This window comes from Herpailurus yagouaroundi, unplaced genomic scaffold, assembly GCF_014898765.1.
Source record: "Herpailurus yagouaroundi ecotype Mexico unplaced genomic scaffold, PumYag 159, whole genome shotgun sequence".
Classification (NCBI taxonomy): domain Eukaryota; kingdom Metazoa; phylum Chordata; class Mammalia; order Carnivora; family Felidae; genus Herpailurus; species Herpailurus yagouaroundi.
Window position 1 is genome coordinate 72,100,911 of NW_024412400.1, and position 23,533 is coordinate 72,124,443.

Genomic DNA, 23,533 nt, shown 5'->3' on the forward strand with positions numbered 1-23,533 from the left:
CGGCTCGGGTGCGCGCCGCGGCCATGCAGCGCCGGGGCGCCCTGTTCGGCATGCCGGGCGGCAGCGGCAGCAGGAAGATGGCTGCGGGAGACATCGGCGAGCTGCTGGTGCCCCACATGCCCACGATCCGCGTGCCCAGGTCGGGGGACAGGGTGTACAAGAACGAGTGCGCCTTCTCGTACGACTCCCCCGTAAGTGAGGCTCGGCGGCGCTCGCGGCGCCTCGGGGGAGGGTCGCGGTGCCAGCGGCCTGTGGCGGCCGCGAGCCGCGGAACTGGGCGGCACGTGAAGCCGGGGGAGAAGATGCGCAGTGGCAGCCGGGGGACCTCCTCCCGCGGCGGTGGAGTTGGCTCAGGGGCACTGCAGTTCGGAAAACACTTAGTGAGCGCCTGCTGCGTGCCGGGCGCTGCTTTCCCCGAGGCTGCTGCTGCTGAGCACTGGGTCGCCGAGGCTTAGCTCCGCCAGCCTTCCTAGGCTGACTGGGCCCCGGCTCCCAGCTGCCTGGCCCCAGCCCCGCCACCGTTTGAAAGGTAGATCCAATGGAAGAGTTCCCTGATCTGAACTGCACGTTGCAGATGATTTGCGTCCTCCCCGGGGCGAGAGTGGAGGGCGGGCGGGTGGACCGCATCGATCCCCCGTAGACACGCACAACCCTTCTCTTTCTGGGACCGTTTGCTCTGCCCAGGGATTCCCGCTCCTGGACGATTCTGATTTCCTCGCTGAGCTTTTCTATCTCCACTTTGCATTGCTCCCCCACTCCTTTTCTTCCCGTTAGAATGTCACAGGAAACCTTCGGGTGCCTCCAATTGGGCAGCAGAAATAGGGGGTCTACTGAATCATTACGGTTCCTTTAAGTCTTTCCCCTTCCTCTTCTAAATGAGTAGCTGGGGCTGAGATGCATTAGTATAAATTATTAAAAGTTTAGTCGCGGGTTGTGACCTGAGACTGGAGGGGGAAGTTACGACAGATCACCGCCTTCCACCCAGGGAGGTTGGTGGTGTTTTTCACCAGGTGGTATGTATATGTGTGACAAGGAAAAGGAGGGTGAATGTCCCTTTCAAGAGTCAGATGGGCTTCAAAGTGACTCAGCTGTCTGGCGTTTATCATGTCTTTTTGAGGACCAGGTTATTTTTATCCACCCACTTTAGATCTCATGTGTCACCGGCAGATCTCAATGCAACCGGGAGGTGCGTTGGATTAGAGGGACTGAGGCAGGTTTCAAACAATAGTCTAACACATTTTATTCACATTATGTAGAGTATCGTTGGAGGGGGAACAAAAAGAAAAACCAAATGAGAGACCAATTTTCCAAAGTATCCTTTATTATCTGGTGGGTTGATATTGGGTGATGTCAAAGCATATTTGTTTGTTATACATATTGGAGTCCCGGAATTAATATCCTCTCTCTAGGATATTTAGGTTTTCTTTTATGCTAATTTCAGATCATTTGGGGGATAAAAATTTTGCTTTTCGTTCATTACTTATTTATTTTCTTTCAAAAAGGTCTAAGTGGAATGAGATGGTTTTATTTAATACTTAAATATTGTGATCACACTACTTAAAGTGACTGTCAGCGGTGTCATTAAATCCTGTTCTCCACAAAGTATTTGAAAATGCCATTTTCAGATTTTGTGTCTAGTGATGGGCAGGTTCCCATTAATAGCTCCTAAGGGTGGAGAGGGATGATGGTCTTCCCTAACTTAAGCAACTGACCGATTGTGAAGTCCAGGAAGAAGAGAGTGGCCTAGTCTTTCAGGATAGCACAACATGTAGAGTGGATAAAGCTACTTTTACTGTATTTGATCTGTGCTGCTCTTCAAATTCTTAAAACTTTGGTATTAAAAATCTTTACCACATGATATAGTATGTGGCAGGTGTGAAAAAAAAGCTGATTGTTTTAATTCACTTCCACAAATAGTTACTGGGAGTTAACTGTGTGCCAAACACCATTCTAGAAGCATCGTGTCCAGTGTAAAATGATGATTTCATTCATGTCACAGTAGTTCCTTGGGGAGACTGGGCTTATTTACAAGGCTGATGAATCATTATATTTCATTATCTATGGGGAGAAAGAGAAAGAAGGTTTTATAACAAGTGATGTCAAAACACTATGTATGATAACGCAAGATCTTTCTCTCTGGTACTGCTTCATCATGAATCACATACAGGTTCTTGAGCACCTACTGTGTGCCAGCTCCTACATGCTCGACTGTGAGAGCCAAACAGTTAAATCCACTGGTGCCAAACACACCAGAGGCTTTAATCTACAAGTGCCACAGGACTGTGGTAGAGGAAAGGCCAAAACCATGTGAGTGGAAAAAATTATCATCCTAGCATTGGATACTTTTGAAAGTAGCCATAGGTAAAGATGGATAGAAATAAAAAAAGACCAACGTGCAGTAAAGGTAAATCACATGGGCAGACACATAAAGTGTGAATGTGTTCTCCTTATTTGCCTGTGATGTATTGGGAAGAAAAAGATTGATTTAATAAGTAGTGAGGTCAGAACCAAGTAAGTAGAGAGTAGACGATGAGAGCCTTGAATACCTACAACAGGATCTTGATTTTATGTGGTCAGTTATGGAAAACTGTAAGTTATGTGATTTAAAGTGGAGTTAGAGGAAGACTAAATTGATCATTTTTTTATTATGTATCTACTATTTCTCAGGCGTGGTGTGAACAGCTTTGTTATTCCTCACCTGTGTGGGTATGAGGATTGGGTTGGACTGTATGGTAACTCATTTCAGTGTTCCTTCCTTTCCTTCCTGTCTTCTAGGACTTTGCACATGGCAGATACTCAGTAACACTTATGGAATGAGTGAGAATTTGTTTTTTTTCACCTACCAATTCATCCCAATTTCATCCCAGGCCCATCTTCTCACCTTGACCTACAGGCTCACCTCTCCATGACTTGTTTCATCTTGCAAGATGTGTAATGGGACTTTCCTGGAGAGTGAGGACTTTGCATCTTTATCCCCAGCTGCTGGTGCAGCATCTGGCATATGTATATGCCAGGAACTCAACTAATGCCTAGGAAATGTATGAATTACATGTGGTTATAGGTTCTGAAAATGCTGAGGATACAACATATAAGAAACAGTGTGAAAGGAATCATGTAGGATTATCATGTAGAATATGGTGACTTTATTGACTGTGGGGGACAGATGTGAGAGAGAGAACCAGACTGGCAGGGTTTGAACCCATGCTCTTGTCTCCCAGCTGTGTAACTTGTCTGTGGTCCAGTTTCTCCCTTTGTAAAATGGGGGCAATAATAGAACCTACCTCATGGAGTTGTTTTGTGGATTAAATAAATTAATATGTGAAGAGTGCCTGGCCAAGTAGTAATCACTATGGGAAGAAAAGAAAGAGATAAAGAGAGTCAGTCACGGGTTGTAAGCCCAGTCTTCAGAGTTATATAGAAAGGTTGGTGTGGTTAAGTGAAGACATTGGTCCGCACTTTTCTCACAAGCCTTCATGGACCACCATATAAACTCTACTTCTCTCCTTGGTTGTCGAACCCCTCATTCATCTGCATACACTCTGTCCTGCCTCCCCTCAGCTTCTAGGTTGCCAGCTCTGGGGAGGCCAGTCTCTGGGTCTCCAGTGGCTAAGACTCATATTTCCTTTCCTGGAGCCACCTTCCTTTCTTGATCATCTTTGGGAGTCTTTCTCAGCCTTCCCTTTCTACTTGAGACTTCATCCCTTTCTCTGAAGCCCATTTTACTTAGAGTCTATGTCATACAACAGAGCAGTTACAGTCTGTCTTCCATAGTTTGTCATCACTTCCTTCTCTTTTCACTTAACTGAGAGTTTTAAAACATCTGCTAGATGTGAAGCTTTTTGCCAAGCTTTAGGAATGGGGACAAGGAGGGCCACTCTTGTGCTATGTCCCTTCCCCACCTGTCTGGATGTGGAGAGCTTATCTTATGCCTTGTCTTAGGTGGGGTCAACTGAAAGACTGAGACAGGAGCTTAGCATGGGCAGTTTATTTTGGGTATCCCAGGGAACATAAGAGGAAGAACGTCCAAGGGAATAATAACAAAAGGAAAAAGGGAAAGCCAATCCAAGAGTGAGTTATGGAGCCGGCTGCCACAGTGGACCACTGGTGCTCAATCCAGCCAGGGACTTCCTGGGGAACTGTTGAATGTATCTCAGTGTTCTCCGCCTGGGACATGGACGAGGGGAGTGATTATCCACTGGCTCCCGTGGTCTGTTGATCAAAGGTGCTCCAGGAGTGAAATGCTCTCAGTCTTCGAGGTTTGTATTTGTGCCAGAGGGGCTGAGCAGGTTTCCCAGCACCAGCAGCTGCTGAGAAGAGAGAGGTCTCAGGCCACACCTGCTGTGACAAGCAGCTGCAGAGGTGGCTCAAGAGGATGTGAGAGTCCCTCATTCCTCCCCTTCCCTTCCAGCATCAGCATTATTTTGTCAGAGGGATCTTGTTTCCCATTCTCTGAAGCTCTGAGGCCCCTTGGTGATGTTGAGATGCCACTGCTGGTTCTCCACATTCCTGAAAGTCTTTGTAAAACTCTGGGGAACTGGGGCCTCAGGGTAGGGGCTGGTTTACATATCCATTGGGAAAGGCTTTGCGATCCTTTACTTGTAGGAACAGTTCCTGTTAGGGACTCACTGTGAGCTGCCTTCCAGGCAATGAGACTTGTCATCATGGTGGTTACTGTAGGGGAAAAATAATTTGGGATCTGTGTAGAAAATTCCTCCTCCTAAGGGATCAACAGATACAAGATAGTAAAACATTTATTTTTTCCTCTTTGAAGATATAAACAAACTAATTCTAATTAGGTTTACATATTAAAAGTTCCTTTCTAAAAGCAACTAACAAAAACATTTTTTTTAAGTTTATGTATTTATTTTTGAGAGAGAGAGAGAGAGAGAATCCCAAGCAGGCTCTGCACCAGCAGTGCTGAGCCCAAACCAGGGCTTGAACTCATGAACCGAGAGATAGTGACCCGAGCCGAAACCAAGAGTCAGATGCTTAACCGACTGAGCCACCCAGGCGCCTCTAAAACATTGTTTTATAGCAATGATTCTCAAGATTCTTGACCCCTGTATACTCAGATATTTTCAAGGACCCCAAAGAGATTTTGTGTGGTTTCTATTTATATTTACCATATTAGAGATTAAGACAGAAAAATTGAAAACAACTTCCACTCTGTTAGTTATTAGGCTGATGATGTCATCAGATGTCATGTAGTCTTCTGAAAAATGCCCCTGTATGCTCAGGATAGAACAGGAGTGAAAAAGGTAGATAAGTTCATGTCATGAAAATAGTTTTGACCTTGTAGATCACTAAGGGTTTGGGGGCATGACAGATCATACTTTGAAAACCCAAGATCTAGAGTTTAGGTAAGAAAAGTACAACTGGCTGCTTCAGTAACACATCTCACCTGTGTTGTGGCTTTTATGGGTTCATGTTTTCACATATGTGGGGATTGAATAATTGATTGTTAATCTTAGCTCAACTATAGAAGTCATATGTGTCATGTACATTATTTTTTAAACTCATGCCCATTTTTTTTGAAGCAAATTAAAATGTAGGGAATTTGACTCCTTTAGAAAAAAATTACAGCTACTTTGCTGGGAATTGTTGGCCTTTTTGGAGATGAGAATACCTTATTCTTCTGTGAGCGTCACTGTAGTGTGATCTGGCTGGGCTGTTTCTTTGAGAACCTAAAATTTTAGCACCCTGTTTTTTTCCTTTGGCCACTGGCTGGGAGATTTTTGTTCTCTTTTGCCCGGAAAGGGAAGGTCTGCCCTCCAGTACTTGGGGAGCAGGGAACTGAGTGGGAGGAGAGCGCGAGGGTGGTCTTGGCATCTGGATGTTGAATACTGGCTGGATACGGTCTCCCGGTCCTCAACCCGTTTTGTTAAGCCATCTCCCATGTTGTAGGGGCTGGGAACCTGGGCACTACAGTTGCCAGAATCCTTTGACAGGAGGGTTCTGATTTCGGTTCTGCCAGCGAGAGTTTCAGAAGAAGTTGCTACTGCTATTGCAGCAAAGGTACATACCAGATGTGGGATTTTCATCAGCTTCAGAGTATCCGTCTGGGACTCAGAGCTACCTCAGCCATGGGGGAGCTGGGATCATCTTTGCAGTTTCTTAAGATGCTTGTGCATCTTGATTTCCTGAACATGAATGGTGGTTTCTTTGACCTTGGCTCTCACAGCTCCAGCCATGTGATTGTTAAGCAAACCTCTAATGCCCTGTGTTAAACGCCTCCCTGCCTGAAATACCTAGAATAGTTGGTATTTTGGGTCTACATCTGGACTGATAGACATACATTACACATACACCTCTAAGTCTCCATGTATTCAGAATGGAACCCTTATTCCTACCTGAACTCCTTGTCCCACAGACCCGACTGCTGTGTTTTTACCTGCTTCAGAGAATAAATCTCCAGGGGTTACCAGTGTGGGAGGCACCACTGGGAGTGGAGGAGGGATTTGGGTTTCTGACTGCTTACCTGGATGGATTTCCAAACCTTCCTTCTCCCTTTTTCTTTTTTTTTAAATGTTTGTTTATTTTTGAGACAGCACAAGCAGGGGAGGGGCAGAGAGAGGGGGACAGAGGATCCGAAGCAGGCTCCCACGAGCCTGATGTGGGGCTTAAATGAAGTCGTATACTCAACTGACAGAGCCACCCAGGTGCCCCCAAACTTTCCGTCTTGTTTTACCCCTTGTTTCACCCCAGTTTCCAGAGTTACCTGGAGCTGCTGGTTGTGGAGCCTTTTGGAAATTCAGGGGTATATGTAAGATAGGGTCTTGGTTTTCTCTGTTGCAGGCCTAGGGTTCAGCTTTGTCAGCTCGTCTTAGTCTTTTAGTGCTTCTCCATCTTCAGTCCTGTTTCTATGGTTTATGTGTTTAAAAACATAATATTTTGCGGGATGCCTGGGTGGCTCAGTTGGTTAAGTGTCTGACTTTGGCTCAGGTCATGATCTCACAGTTCGTGGGTTCAGGCCCTGCATCGGACTCAGCGCTGACAGTGCGGAGCCTGTTTGGGATTCTCTCTTTCTCTGTCTCTCTCTACCCCTCTCTGACTTGTGCTTTCTCTCTCTTTCAAAAATGAATACACTTTAAAGAAAATAACATTTTTACAGTTCTTTTCTTTGGGTTTCAGAAAGGAGTGAATTGATTTATTTGTGTAATCTGCCCCATGTACGCTAGAATCCCACTTTTCCAAATGAGTAATGAAGAAGTCATTTCCTATCTCTCTTTGGCTGCCGTTAATTACCTTTTAAGTTGTATCATTTTTAGAGTTCAGGAGTGTAAGGGACGATGCTGATCCTGTCAGGGAGCCTTTTGGGAAAGTTTTTGTTCTCAGTTGTAATGAGTCTGGACATCTGTGCAACTCCGAATTCTCTTTCCACTCCCCTGTGTTGTCCTTCTGTGGACTGGAGCTCCGTAAAGGTGCTGCGCTTCATTTAGGGCCACAGGCTAGGAGATGTACGATATTATCAACTCTGCCTCCCTCTCCCTCTCCTGCTTTTAAAGAAACTGTGAAATACACATAACATAAAATTTGCCATCTTCACCGTTTTTAAGTCTGCTGTTCAGTAGGCCTTAGGTACGTTCACACTGTTGCGAAACCATCACCACCACCCATCTCTGGAACTCTTCATCTTGCAAAACTGAAACTCTGTCCTCCCCTTGAACAATAACTCCCCATGCCCCATCCTCTGGCAACCTCCATTTTATTTTCTGTTTCTATGAATTTGCTCTAGGTCCTGTATCTAAGCAAGATCACACAGTCGTCATCCTTTTTGACTGGCTTATTTCACTTGCTGTAATGTTTTCAGGGGGTGTCCATGTTGTAGCCTGTGTCACAATTTCCTTCCCTTTTAAAGCTGAGTAACATTCCAATGTATGTGTATAATGCATTGTGTTTATCCATTCACGTGCCGCTAGACACTTGGGTTGTTCCCACTCTTTGCCTGTTGTGTGTAATGCTGCTGTGGACGTGGTGTGGCTCCCATTAGAGACCAGGTTCTGGTGTAGGCTCCTCTCTCATCCTCGGCCCAGGCCCAGACCCTCATCATCTCTTGCCTGGACTCTTGCGCAAGAAGCTTCTTCACTGACTACCTTGCTTCCCTTCCAGTCTGCCATAGTGTACTCAGTTTTTCTAAAACATGGGTCTTACCATGCCACTTCCCTGCCTAGATGTTTTCAAAGCACCATTGAGACTTTCCTAACACAGCACCTCAAATCAGTTTACCAAGTCGATCCAACTTTCCCTGCCAGTGTTGTTACTTAGCACCCGCCCTCTGCTTACAGTCCCTTTGGCCAAGGGACTTTGCCTTCTTCACACGCTCCATGCTTTCAGCACTCCATGTGTTGGCTTATGCTCCTCCCTTGGCCTGGAATGGCTTCTCCCAACCTCTCACCCCCCTGGGAAAACCCCACTGATCCTTAAAAACCAGCTTGGTTGTTCTCTGTGAGGCCCTCACCACTGCCCCTCCGCCCCCCAGCTGAGTTAGACACTTGTTTTCCTGTGCTTTCAAAACACTCTGTACATCTCCATCATGGTTGGGATACTGCTTGTCGAGGACACGGAACAGTTGGGGTCTTAGAGAATTAAAGGGAAAAGAGAAGACAGAAGACTGTGCCATTTGTAGACCTGTGCTAGTCATGCTGCATCTGTCCCTTTTTCCTCCTATTTTTTAAGAATCATGAGCATATCTTTTGGAATAAAAAATGTTATTAAAATTAACCAATACCATATATTTATTCTGTCATATTATAATCTGAAAAGTTGTAAGCTTGACCCTTGTCAAGCTAGGGAAAATTGTCTTGGGTACTTGCTGAGTGTTTTGTGTGTTGTGATTCTAGATGCCACAGGGATCTTGGTAGAGGTGTTCACACATGGTGGCCCTGAGGGAAGTGACAGGAGGGCTGGTCTCTGTGGATGTAGCTCAGGCATCTGTGCTGCTGCTCACGTCCAGTATTGTGGGCCGTCAGCCCAGGACTCCCCTTGTCCCCGTGCATAGGGAAGATGGGAACAAGAGCAGCTATTTTTAGGGCTGGAACAGGAGGTCAATACAATAATGACAAGAATTGAATGAATCTGAACATGCCTGCAGACTAGAGATGTTGCTTGAGGTACATAATAGTATGTGCTTCCTGTGATGAGATTAAAAATAGAATGTTTTGGGGGCACCTGGGTGGCTCATTCAGTTAAGTGTCTGACTTACGATTTCAGCTCAGGTCATGATCTCACAGTTCATGAGTTCGAGCCACACATCGGGCCCCACACTGACAGTGCAGCGCCTGCTTGGGATTCTTTCTATTTGTCCCTCCTCTGCTTGTGCTCCTGGGCTTTCTCTCTCTCTCTCTCTCAAAATAAATTAATTAATTAAATAAAAGTTTTGTGTTAATTAGCAAGCATTAATACTTACTTAGAACCTACAATGCATGTAGCACTGCCCTGGGAGAGTTTGAGTATTTAGGAGGGAACAGGACCACAGTAAAGATGGGTATGGCATGGATGTTTCTAGCATGGTGGAATATGAGTGCCAATTTTGTGTATCTGTTAGGTGTCAAACACGGTAGTGGGTACTTTTATATACATCTCATTTAATTACAATAGTAACTGGCTTGTAAATTATAACTACTATTGTTACTCTATTTTACAGAAGAGGAAACTGAGAGTCAGAGAGGTTAGGTAGCTTGTTCAGGGACTTGTTCAAAGACTGGTATATGACACAGAAGTGACTTAAGCCCTGATGTGTCAGGAGGTCAGACCCTGCAGCACTAAATAGGGTATTTAAGTTTTAAATAACATGGCACTTGTAATGTATGGAGATTTCAGACATGAGAATGAATAATCAGTAAAATCTGGCAAAGTTACTGGTCTGGACACCTGGATGGGATCTCAAAAAGTGGCATTTTGTGAGAGGAGGGGACTGAGGCACAGAGCTGTGACCGAGTTCCGCACACATGTAAGGAAGAGGGGGAGACTGGAAAGCAGGACTGAATCCTCTGTGGCTTGTAATGGTGGGTCTTGTAAGGTTAGGCCGGATGGGCTGGCCAGTTATGAGCTAGGGAACAGTGGTTATTTGCTGTGGCTGTCCTGGAAGTGGAGTGAGAAGTGAGGTTGAGAGGTGGGGAGAGCTTGAATGCGGATCGAGCTAGGGCTCCTGTAGTTTTGGGGGTGGGTACTTTCATTGGGGCGATGACAGTTGGGCTAGAGATGGCAGGGTGGCGGGAACAAACTCAGAAATTTTGATCAGTGTAGCTTAGTGACCGAATATGCAGTGGGTGAAGGCGTGGAAGGAGTTGGAGGTGACTTCAAGGCCTGGAGCCTGACAGAAGGAGCGTATCAAAGGCATACATGAGGTAGGTGAGATGGTCAGTCAGGTGGGGGAGTACTGCGTGGAGAAACTCAGGAGCTTGGGGCCCTGTGTCCTCCAGGAATTAGAAATCTGAACAGATAATCACGTTGCATGAGCAGTCATAGATGGAATACATGCAGTCTTTACTGTTTTATGAAATAAAATCACTAGAGTAAATCTGCCCCATATGGACTCCATGGGCGATTGGCCTAGAGGCGAATAGCTCTTGTGAGTTGCACTTATGGAAACTTTCTCCTAATCAAACCAAAGGTTGCTTTTTTGGTCTTGGTTAATTTTTTGGATGTGGCTACACAGTGGTGACCAGGACACAGATGTCTCTGTCGCAGCAGCTGTTAGAAATAGGCTTAGGGACAGGTCACGATCTCGCGGTCCGTGAGTTCGAGCCCCGCGTCGGGCCCTGGGCTGATGGCTCAGAGCCTGGAGCCTGTTTCCGATTCTGTGTCTCCCTCTCTCTCTGCCCCTCCCCCGTTCATGCTCTGTCTCTCTCTGTCCCAAAAATAAATAAACGTTGAAAAAAAAAATTTAAAAAAAAGAAATAGGCTTAGGGGCACCTGGGTGGCTCAGTCATTTTAAGGTCCAACTTCGGCTCACATCATGACCTCACGGTTCGAGCGACAGAGTCCTGCATGGGACTGCACTGACAGTATGGAACCTGCCTGGGATTCTCTCTCTCTCTTCCTCTCTCTCTCTCTCTCTCTCTCTCTCTCAAAAATAAATAAACTTAAAAAAAAAAAAAGAAATAGGTTTGGTGGTCTATTAGTGGGATTTGTGGATTGACTGGCCAGGAGGAAAGAGGAGCAGGCAGGGGTCAAGGGTGAAAGTAATTCACCTATTGTATCCTTTAGGTACAGCTGCTGAATTGCTCGTTTGGACGTGCCATTTAGGTAGGTTCTGCCATTGAGTCTCCAGCCTGAAGCTTTGGAAGGAGCCCCAGCTGATGTGCACTATATGTCTAGGCCTGCAGCGGGATCACTGACAGATCCAGCCTAGTGGCTGGACATCAGTTGATGAGGGTGGGTGAGCCGTGGGGCCGCCAGAGCCTGCAGCTGCTTCGCCAGGGTCTTGGACCCCAGCACGTTGGGTGTCGCTGCTGTCTGGTCAGGGAGCTGTCAGCCTGGAGCAGCCATCTCCCGGGGACCCCAGCCGTTCTTCCGAGTTTGGGAAGTGGAGATGGCAGGGCCTGCCGAAGCCTCTCTTCTCCCCTTCAGGACAGCATGGCAGAACACCTGGCACAAGCCACCTACTCGTGTGCTCTCCTTTGCCTGCCCGGTCTGCTTTCCTGGAATGAAACAGCTTTGGTAAAAAAAAAAGAAGAAACTGCTCTTTTCTCCGAGCTCCCGTGGTGGCGTGTGCTTACTGACAGCTGCCCACCTAGCTCCTGCCACCAAAACAGCATCTGCTTCTCTGTTGCACCAGGCAGCATGTGGAGGGCCAGACTGGCCTGGGTTCCACCCCTCCCCCCTGCACTGTTACTACTGAGTAGCAGCATGACTTCAGCTGGTGCCTTACTTTCATTGAATTTCGCCGGGCCTTTGTCTCTGTAGTACCTACCTTGCAGGGTTGTTATAAACATGGCTTCCCATTAAACCTACTTAATGTTATCTACCTCTCTAGTGGGATTTCGTGGTAGGGATCCTTCTGAGAAGAAGTGAGATGGGTATTTATAGGGTCTTGGGGTTGCCAAGGAGAGACATCCCGTACTTGGCAATTCTGCATGAGGTTTTCTGCCCTACAGCAGAAGCCTTGGACGTGAATGTGTGCTGGCTTCCTTGGACGGGGGGTATTCTGTTCAGCACTATTATACTCAAATCCAGCTCATCGTGATGGGCTTTTATGGGTTCTCCTGGAAACCTAATCCTCACATTTAATAGAGTTTGTCAGGGGAAATGCATCCTGAAGAAAGCCATCTCTTTTTAAAAATGAGAAGAAATGAGTGTAAAAGGTTTTTACCTTTGACAAGGTAGTTTCACATTTTCTCTTCTTGTGTGTCAGCTGGGAACTACTTAGGTGGATCGTGGCTTCAGTTTAGCACTGCTGAGGACGCTCACCTCAGTGTCTTCACTCTGATGATTTTTACTCTGCCCATGTGTCCTATGAGCATCATAGTAGCTGCTCCACAGGCCTTGCCCTAACCCTTCCCCAGCCGTTCTGGTGACAGCATTCTCATTGCTCCAAATACCCAGAGCAAGCATTTGGTTTTATCCTTAGGAAAAAAGTTAATACATGACGCTTCAGTGGAACAGTAAATTTGTGGTGTGTCAGAATGTAGCTCTTTGAACTCTGCCTTTAGCTGTCTGGGTTGGCTGCATGGCTCTGAGGCATACGTGGGAGCCCTCTGCAGAGAGGAAAACGTCAAAGTGGGAGCAAACTGGAAGAATCATCACTGCATCAACATTTCTAGTTTTTCTTAACACTTCACGGCTACAAGCATGATTTATCGATGTTCAGCAGAGAGACCTACACTCTCCTGGGATTATATGCATTTGGTTTTTTCTACTTGATTTATTTGGATAATTTTATTTCAGTGGATTTGCCGTTGGAAGCAAGGTTTTACAGTTTGCAAATATTGCATTCTGGAAGTTCTGTTCTACTGGTGAACTATTTTTTGACAGTGCTTTTTTTTTTTTACCATCACATTTCTGCTTTCTGTGGATTGCATGCTGGCTGCCCTTGCTCTGGAACCTTGTTTTACTTTCTTATTGCACATTTGTTTCCCATCTGCCTGCAGTTAGTTTTTGCACTTACAAACTCTTGTCTGTTTGTTTTGCTCTAGAAGCCAGAATGTATTGGGAATCTGTGCTCTGGTCATTGGAATATTTATATCTACCATTCAGATATATGGAAGTACCTGCAGGGCAGAATTAATAGACAGGTGGTTGCTTGATGGAAGCAAGAGTTGAGCAGAGAGAGGTGGGTAGTCTTACGAGTCTAAGAGTTAAAACAGGAACTGTCCTTGATCCTGCTCTTTCCCACAAACCCCAACAATCTAATCCATCTTCTTTGTTTATGGGTTCTATCCTAAAATTATAACCTGCGTCTGCCAAAGTTTCCCCATCTCTGCTATGAGTCCCCTTCCCTGACCTCCTGCCACCTCCCCCAGGCTAAGCCACCATCTTGCCTTACTTAGTTAGACAAGGACTGTCTAAAAGAACTTTCTGTGATGATGGAGTTGTTCTGTATCTGCACTGTCCAATATGGTAAGCCCTAGCCACATGTGGCTATTGAGCACTTGAAATGTGGCCAGTGTGTTTAAGAAACTGAACTTTTAATTTAACTTAATTTAGATCTAAATATTCACATGTGGCCAGTGGTAGCATGGGTCTAGATTGCATAGCCTCATGACCATATACTCTCTTGACCCCCACCCTATAGATCCCTCCGGTAGCCAGAGTGATCTTTTAGTAGGATTACATGTCATCAGAGCACCAACTCTGCTTCTCTCTCTCTCTCTGCTGAATAAACACCTCCTGCTCGACACCCCACCAACTTCTCTTGCCCCCAGAGAAGGCATCACAGCTTCATTCTCTTTTGTAGCTGTTTTGCCCTTCACACAGACGATATCTCTATCTCCCTTCTGTAAACATGCATGGTGTCTACCTGAGCTGGGGTACAGTGTCCTTGATTTGTTTCATTTTTTTTTGTTGTAATTACATTCTCATCTGTCTCCCTGAGATTATATTCCTCATCACCTCTTTTATTGTGTGTTCCCAAATTTTCTTACCTACAGCTTTTGAAATAATCTCTTAGTTTTTTCAGGTCACACTTTTATTGTGAGTTGCAAGAAGATACAGACTCTTAAAGCTATGAAGTTGGTTGTTAAAGCCTAAGGAAAGCTTGGGTTAAGAAAAGGGAGCATTTGTTCTATTATGTGTACGTATATTTGGTTCTAAACATAGTTAATTAAGAAAAATTTTACTGTTTTTTACTATTAAAAATGAATCAATTAATTTTTTTTTAATGTTTATGTATTTTTGAGAGAGAGAGAGAGAGTGAGCTGGGGAGGAACAGAGAGAGAGGGAGACACAGAATCCAAAGGGGGCTCCAGGCTCCAAGCTTTCAGCACAGAGTTTGATGCAGGGCTCAAACTCACGAACTGTGAGATCATGACCTGAGCCGAAGTCAGACACTTAACCAACTGAGCCACCCAAGTACCCCTGAATCAATTTTTTTTGAGAGATTGAGAGAGAGCATGTGTGGGAGAGGGGCAAAGGGAGAGGGAGGGAGAGAATCTCAAGCAGAGTGTGGAACCTGACATGGGGCTCGATCTCACAAACTGTGAGATCATGACCTGAGCTGAAGTCAAGAGTCAGATGCTTAACCAACTGAGCCGTCCAGTTGCCCCCAAAAAGGAATCATTTTTTTCTGAAGAAAAATGAGAAAATGCCAAAAGACAACATGAGGAAAGCAATCCCACATTATCTCTTCATGCTGAGATAACATCGCATGCCGTGTAGTGCATGCATGTTGTGTCCATTGTAACGTCATATACAGGTTTGTTACCTGCTTCTTTCACTCAGAAATACCATGTGCTTTTCCTATATCAGGAATTACTCATTACAAATCAATTTTAATGGCTGAGGAGTGTTATATTTCATGAATGTACCACATACTTGGGCATTCAGGTTATTTCCTTTTACTGTTACAAGCAGCTTGTCAGTTGATTTCTTTTTCTTTGCTTTAAAAAAAATCAGTGTTCTAGAAAATACTGTGTTGTCCTTTTCATCTGCCTTTTGCATGCATGTGTGAGTCACAGTCTTCCTGGGTGTTAGTATGTAATTTGTCCTGGACGTGGATTTGTTGTGACTCCATCTACCTACATCATGTTTCTCTTTGCGGCAATGACCGCTTGTTTTCCACACTGTTCAGTGGTTATAAAAACAAGTGTTACGCAGCGACTCTGTTTCCTGAGCGCACTGTTCACACAGGCTCACTCTCCCTTCCTGTCTTCCAGCGGAGGCTGGTCTCCAAGTCTCCAAGAACACACCATCGTAAACAAAGTTCTCTGAACACCTACTGATTGACAATGTGGTGTATTTTTATTTAAAATGACTGTTCACTTGCTATTCTGAAAACATGTAACCTTGACCTTTATATTCACCTCAGTTTTAATATTCTTTTAAATGGCAGCGGTATAAAAAAAAGGTGACTTCGTTCTTGATGTTACTTCTGAACGGCATGTAGGATAATACAATGTAAAGTAATAAATGAACAGCTATGTACCCATCGTATTTATATTGACATGCTTTGAAGAGTGCAATTAAACAACATATGGGCTTCTAATGTTGCTCCTCTCTCTTTGATTGTGAGGTGGGAGAATTGTCATGGGAATCGTTATAGAACTTCAGAGAAGCCCTGAGTGGTATTTCTTGACTTCCTTGTGAATTCAGGTTTCTAAATCAAGTGTTACACATTGGTCACATTTCTGTTTAGTGCATCATGAAAATGCTAATTAGAATCTTATTTAGCTAAAAACAGGCAGGGAAGCGCATATTGGTCATTCTGGGCTGGGTGACCTCTGGAAGCAGGGGCCAGATAGGGTCCAAGGTGGCATAGGGTGTGGACATGGCAGTCACAGTCCTGAAGAGCCAAGGAGGCTGGCTTGGTCACAGAAAGTAGGAGAGCTGGGGTAATGGGGTTCAAGTGTCCAAGCTGCTAAGGGCTTGACTTTAACCAAACAAACCTGAAAACCTAGTATTCCTGCAGGCGCCTGAGGCTGTTTTTCTTTTTAAACAAATTTTTTTTAATGTTTTTTTATTTCTGAGACAGAGAGAGACAGAGCATGAGTGGGGGAAGGGCAGAGAGAGAGGGAGACACAGAATCCAATGCAGGCTCCAGGCTCTGAGCTGTCAGCACAGAGCCCAATGTGGCGCTCGAACTCACAGACTGTGAGATCATGACCTGAGCCGAAGTCGGTCACTCAACCGACTGAGCCACCTGAGGCTGTTTTTCTATGCACGGTCATCTGTTTTCTTTCGGTGATCCTCATTGTTTAGTGACTTGAGATGGAGCCTGTGCTCTGAAGTGTTTTAAATCCAAATCAGAAGGACATTGAGGATCAGTTTGAGAGAGAGACTAAACTATGTAGCCGAGTGAGAGACACAAACTTTTCCACTCATTCCATATGTTTGTTCAGTTCTGCTCTGCCCCAGAGAGTACTGTTGTTGGAATTTAGTAATGAATGTGACATGATTTCCCTACCCTTAAGGAGTGAACGTGTGATTCAGCTTCTGAACGTAGTGGCCTCAAATGAAGGAAGCATGGGTTTCTCACAGCTGTAGATTTCAGTGAGTGAGATGCTAACGGTTCTGAAATAAAAACGGATTTGAAGGTCAGGACTGGCAGCACTGGGTGAGGAGTCAGGAGATGTGGTCATGGGCAGAGGCTGGCAGGTGGATAAGTGGACAGGCGTGGAATCGGGGGCGCTTGTACAGTCATGAAGGCATCATCGGTGTGTGTAGCTAGTTTTGATGTGGGCTGCTCTGAAGGCTTGGTGTCTCTGAAGGTCCTTGAAGTCACGCTTTCTTCACCATGACACATTCTTAGAACTGCCCCGTTCCAGAACTGGGCAGTTCTAAGAATGGGGTGTGGACATGGCAGCCACTAGCTCTAGACCAATGCTACTCAAGTGTGGTCAGCTGACTGGTGCCAAGAGAGAAGTACAAACATTGAGAGTAAGCACTTAGTAATTTCTATAGCAACTTGACATTGTAGCCACATCCAAGCGTGTGAGCAGTGGATTAGTTTGTTTGGACAGCATATAGACCCGTTTGGGTTTTGTGGGACTTACACGTGGGAGCAAGTTCATATCTGGCTGAGCCAGGGTCTAGTCATGTGCAGTGGGACCACATATCTTTCCTTAATGAACAGAAACAAAACAAAACACAACAGAAAACAACCTGGTTCTTCATGACAGTAGTTTGACAAACGCCTCTTTAGACCAAGCTCAAAGGTAACAGGAGGTAAGGCTGTGAGTCCCAAGGTCAAGAACTTAAATATAAAACATTGATCACATTCCAGTTTCATTTTGGGTCTTGGTCAATGAACAGACTTCCCTTCTTCTCTTCTCTTTCCTCCCTGTCATCAGCATGTATTTTTTTTCATGAACATTATTTTTCTGTGCAAATTATGCACAATTCTATACTTATGTTCTGTGTACATTACACATATTTCATAATATGTCAATTTAAATAACGTTAGAGCATTTTGCTTTGTTTATATGCCACATATTTTAGCTCCTTTGTTTGGGAGCTCTTTTTCCTATTATAAACAGTGTATCTATGAATATTTTGTGCAAATTAGCTTTCTTTTCTCTTTATTTTGGTTTCCTGAAGTCTGTACCCAAAGGAGAAATAACTGTGTCAAAGAGTCACAGTTGGATTGATCTCTAGAAGGATGGAACCGATTTATACTGTGAGACTCCATCCAGGTTTTCTCTGTGGCTTCAGGCTTTGTAGTTTTCATACTTTCTGCTGGTTTAGTAGGCATGTACTTGCCCTGAGATTTTTTTTTTAATGTTTTTAAGTTTATTGATTTATTTTGAGAAAGACAGAGATAGCGCAAGTTGGGGAGGGCCAGAGAGGGAGACAGAGAATCCCACGCATGCTCCACACTGTCAGCTTGGAGCCCGATGTGGGGCTCGAACTCACAAAACCGTGAGATCACAATCTGAGCCAAAACCAAGAGTCTGACACTTAATGGACTGAGCCACCCAGGTGCCCCTGCCCTGAGATTGTTTTACCATGCTTATTACTTCAGGAGGTAGTGAGGATGTGATGATTTGATTTTAATATTTTCTCACAGTTAAAACTAAATGATCTTAGGGGCGCCTGGGTGGCGCAGTCGGTTAAGCGTCCGACTTCAGCCAGGTCACAATCTCGCGGTCCGTGAGTTCGAGCCCCGCGTCAGGCTCTGGGCTGATGGCTCGAAGCCTGGAGCCTGTTTCCGATTCTGTGTCTCCCTCTCTCTCTGCCCCTCCCCCGTTCATGCTCTGTCTCTCTCTGTCCCCAAAATAAATAAAAAACGTTAAAAAAAAAAAATTTTAAAACTAAATGAACTTAAAAGAAAAACTTACCAAGTTGAACCTGAATGCTGACGTCTTGTGACTTTATCAGTTTTTACATAGCTTGGATATAAACTTTTCTTCGTTGTACTTGTCATCTTTCCTCATTCTGTGATGATTGGTTTTCTATTTGTTTCATTATATTATGTGGTATAAAACTTGTTCATTAGTGTTTACATTTTTATACTCAATTACGCCATCTTTCTATCCTGCATTTTCACGGCCAGAAATTATTTCCCCCTCATAAGTGGGATAAAATATGCTATTCTGCTCATTTCTAGCTTTTTAAATGCTTATCTCTTAGAGCTCTCTGGACCTTATTACATACAGTGTTTGGCATAAGATGTGGATCTAGGTTAATTTTATTGTATACTGGTATCTAACTTCCCCAATAACTTTTATTAGTGATTTCCCCTTATTTTTGCGTTTCTTGTGGTTTGATATATATTAAGCAGTTACCATAGAATGTGTTTTTGGAATCTCTATTCATATGCTACCATTTATTTAAAATATTAATGCAATATATATGAATTTCATTTGTAATCTGTTTAAAAAAATTTTTTTTTAACATTTATTTATTTTTGGGACAGAGAGAGAGAGAGAGCATGAACAGGGGAGGGACAGAGAGAGAGAGGGAGACACAGAATCTGAAGCAGGCTCCAGGCTCTGAGCTGTCAGCACAGAGCCCGATGCGGGGCTCAAACCCACAGACTGTGAGATCATGACCTGAGCCGAAGTCGGACGCTTAACCGACTGAGCCACCCAGGCGCCCTGTAATCTGGTTTAATAAGCACTCTACCACCATGACTTGAGAAAAGTATTATTTTGTATTCTGCCCTGATATTCTTTGAGTTGTATTTCATTGTTCGTTGGTAGTTTTCTAACAATGATTTTTTTCTTTAAACATTAAAAAAATTTTTTTTCTAAAGACATATTGCATCAAATCTTGAGATGAAGGACATTAAGAGAGAGGCCCCCCCCCCAAGTCTTCACAATCTAGTGCAGTGTGTGTACTCTGCCAACATTATTACAAAAACCAAGATGTGATCCTAGTTTCCGCAGTTTTAACACAGTGCTTATATGAAGGAAGGTCCTGCCCGATTTCATGGCTGCACTCTTGGCCACAGGAAGGCAAGTGCTTTACGGGTATTTTCCGGGGCAGTAATCTTAGTAGGGGCGTGGCTGGTTAATGAGAGCACGAGGTTGAGGGTTTGAAAACTAAGAATCAGTTAGCTCAGCTCTGATCCCAGGCTCTAAAACTATTCTCTGTGCTTTGGTCACAGAGGAAACAGGAGGGATAGACTTGTCAGCATACACTGGTCATCATTAGTGAAAGAAGCTGTTCAGAGCACATGGCATGGAGTACTGTCTTTGTATGCAAAATAAAGTGTCTTATAGGGCCACTGTTTAGACATTAATAAGGCAGGAGGGAAGAAAACATTAGACCATTAGACTAAAGTGTGTGTTTGTTCTGTATGGGGTAGCTTTGAGGAGGTTTGTGTCTCACTGTGTCCTGAAGCTTTTGTACTGCTGGCAAGTCCTGTGGGCAGTGGCTCCATCTCAGAGCCCCTAGTGGACAGGCACATACTGCTTCAGAGGCCAGCATGTGTCAGATGGAGGAGACCCATGGATGTTTGTAATAGAATCCTTTCCTATGTGGGGCCATTTGTCTGTGAGTGCTGAAGCATTTTCCTCTCTGATTATCGACTTTGTGACAGTATCAAGTGACTCCAGACTGAGAACGAATGTTTGGGGTATATTAAATTTTTATCAAATTTCCTAAGAAGTCAAGAAGTCTTGGCAATGAAATTAGCAAAGACCTTGTGATTATTTTAGAGATTACTTTATAAACTCTTGCATTATATAGCTATCGTGTATTTTTTTCTCCAGAAAAATGCTGCACTTGAACGTTTTTCTTCCTCTGCTTGCTGGTTTCTTGGTTCTCCTGCTCGTTGCTTAACATATTTTTCTGATAGATTAATATTTGTTGCCCCTAGCCTGTGTGGCTGACTGGCTCACTGTTTTCTTCCTTGTTTCCTCCAATTATAAAATGATTGAGCTAATAGGAGATACGTGTAGCGCACAGACCTGTAGCTCATAATAAATAATTGCTATGAATGCATTATAGTATAGAATGTATCTCATCCTCTTTGAACTTGACGAAACCATGTGAGGTGGGAATTATTGCTGCAGCCATGCTTGTAAAGGAGAATCCTGAAGCTCAGAGACTGAATGACAACCTGTCTTAGGCCACAGAGCTAATTAGTGGTAGTTCAGGACCCTGGTTACAAATCTCATATTTTCCCTGGTATATCTTCTGGTTTGAATTCTTTTGATTGGGTTCCATTTTATTGGAAGAGAATGGAAGTGTTATTTTTTTTAAAAATCACAATATGTGGTGCTCAATTTAATGGGCTTAATGAATAACTGGCCATTATAATGATAACAAGTTTTTTAAGGGTTATGACTATGCAAAAAACACCTATTTTTAAAAAAAAAACATTTGAAAATATTTAATTTGATGATCAAGTGAATGTAATATGCCTCCAGTTGAAGAACTTTTCTAGTTTTATTCAAATGATCTCTTTCAAAGGGAAACAGTTATCCAGAAGCACCAGCTAAATAACTGAGTTTTCTGGATGCTATTTTATAGTCAAATTTAAAAAATTTAATTTGCAAGTGTTTGTTGCCAGAGTGTAAACTTGCAATTGATTTTTGCCTATAAATCTGTATTCTGTGACCTGGCTAAATTCATGTATTAGTTTTACTCGTTAGTAGTTTTTAGATTTTTAAGGATTTTCCATATAGAGTAAATGTCATCAGCAAATTGAGACCCAGTTTACTTCTTTCTTTGTGATCTTTATGCTTTTTTCCTTTTCTTGCCTTATGCAATGTATTTGCTACAATAATAGACACATATTTGAACTGATGCTGTTGTAATATCCTCATTGTGATAAGACTCCTTTATGTCTGGCTTATAAACCATATAGTGTTGGGGAATTTTATTAGAAATTAAAAAAATAAACAATCTTGAGTTACTGGAACTTACAAATTATTTTTCATATATTTGTAGTGAACATCAATGCCTGTTTTGATGTTGAATTTGTGCTCTACTAAAATGTAATGTAAGGAATTTTGACAGGTGCTTGCTATCAATTCTGACAGGTTTTTAAAAAAAATTTGCTTTTTAAAATTATGTGGCAAGGCGAGACTAATGAGAGCTTAATAAGAATCCAGTTTCATTGAGGAAAAGGTGGTTGATTTTATAGGCAAAATTTAGAGAGATGCATGTTAAGCAAAGTGAGAGAAAAAGGAGAGATGAAATTGGCATAGAAAATCAAGTATCTAAACTGTGAACAATATCCTTGACTGTTCATTGTGGCAGGGTGTCTGTAATTAAATAATATTTGAAATGTGGCATAGAAGGCTGCAAAGAGAAATAGAGTCAATTTAACTGACATTTCCATGCTGTGAGAACTTGGGCAAGTGACTGATCCTTAATTCTTAAAAAATTTTTTTTAAATATTAAAAGTTTTTTTAATTTTTATTTATTTTTGAGAGAGAAATAGAGCATTAGCAGGGGAGGGGCAGAGAGAGAGGGAGACACAGAATCTGAAGCAGGCTCCAGGCTCTGAGCTGTCAGCATAGAGCCCGATGTGGTACTTGAACTCACGGACCGTGAGATCATGACCTGAGCCAAAGTTGGATGCTTAATGGACTGAACCACCCAGATGCCCCCTTAATTCTTTTTTTCAACTGTCAAATGGAAATAATAATAAGCAGCTTGTAGTATTGTTAGGATTAGAAATAATACATGAGAAGCACCTGGCACATATCAGGCGTGCAAAAATATGTAGCTAGGATTATTAGAGGGCTCTATCCTTTATTATTTACTCATTAAGTTGTTGATTTATTGAATTATCCTAATTTATAATGGGTACGGTCAGATATTCTGTGTCATTGAAGGAAGAGAAGAATATCTTTGAATCGAAGAACCCTGCTAAAAGAATATAAAACTTTATGTTCCTGGAGACTTGCACTGATCAGGGAGGAAGAATGATGAGACAGGATTGCCGTGGTGGTAGTTGGTTCACTGGGCAAGCTTCTCGTTTCCCTTATGGTCCCGTACCCAAGTTTGGAGAGTCCGACAAGCATGTTTATTTCCCAGGCCCTCTGAGGCTCTCGCCTGACTGGGAGATTGTTAGCAGCTGTCCAGAGCACCTGGAATCCAGGTTTGGGGCAGACGCTGATGCTGTGGGTGGCTGTGGAGCCTCAGAGGGTCATTGCAGATGACTACAACAGCCAGGTGGCCTTTTGCTGGGCTTTGTCTTCATCATTTGCCCTCTTTCCCTTCCCTTTTCTTTATCTAAATGACTTGGCGAGATATCCTTGGCTAATGTTGTGACCTGTCTCTTTCTTCTAGAATTCTGAAGGTGGACTCTATGTATGCATGAATACATTTTTGGCCTTTGGAAGGGAACATGTTGAAAGACATTTTCGAAAAACTGGACAGAGTGTATACATGCACCTGAAAAGACATGTGCGAGAGGTGAGCTGCACGTTTGGAGAACTGGCCTTGATATCTTTCCTGTGGCATTGTCGTGGTGTGGTTTATCACATGGAGAGTTTACTGTGCCCACATGACTTCTCATTCCTTTCGAGGATGGGAAACAAAAATGGGACCCTTTGCAGAAATTCACAGGTTTCCCCAAACCCTGTGTAACTCAGTTTAATTTTTCTCTTCCTCTGAATTTCTGATTGGTGTTAAGAAGACATGGGTCGACTAAATGAAAAAAAAGTTAAGCAAAAAAATACAGACAAGTACACAAAATAATGCCAGAAATGCAAAAATCACAAGTAAAAAATATCTGGATATTTTTGCTTCAGATTTTTTTGTTTTGTTTTCTTTTGTTTTGAGCGAGAGAAAGAGCTTTCCTGAAAGTTCAAGTCCCTTTTGTTTCCCTCTCCAGTAGTAACCATGGCTGCAAATTTGTTCTCGTTCCTATATAGGTCATTCTATTTTATTTACGTATGGATAGTCATGAACAATATGTAGAATGACTTTATGTGGTTTAAAGATGTAGATACATACTATCATACTGTTACTTATA

At 43.4% G+C, this 23,533-nt stretch overlaps 1 protein-coding gene and 1 non-coding gene across 2 annotated transcripts in view; one reads left to right on the forward strand and one right to left on the reverse strand.

The window, feature by feature from the left end:
- Window positions 1-6: 6 nt before the first annotated feature.
- USP13 (ubiquitin specific peptidase 13) overlaps window positions 7-23,533 on the forward strand; it is a 115,109-nt gene continuing 91,582 nt past the window's right edge. The window contains exons 1-2 of the mRNA XM_040480830.1: window positions 7-191; window positions 22,846-22,971. Of these exons, the coding sequence (XP_040336764.1) occupies window positions 24-191; window positions 22,846-22,971 (294 nt within the window). The 5' untranslated portion in view covers window positions 7-23. The remainder of the gene's footprint in view (window positions 192-22,845; window positions 22,972-23,533) is intronic.
- Window positions 19,352-19,514, reverse strand: LOC121034277 (small nucleolar RNA SNORA81). Its single transcript, XR_005792357.1, has one exon. It is a non-coding gene; the product is annotated as a small nucleolar RNA SNORA81 (small nucleolar RNA).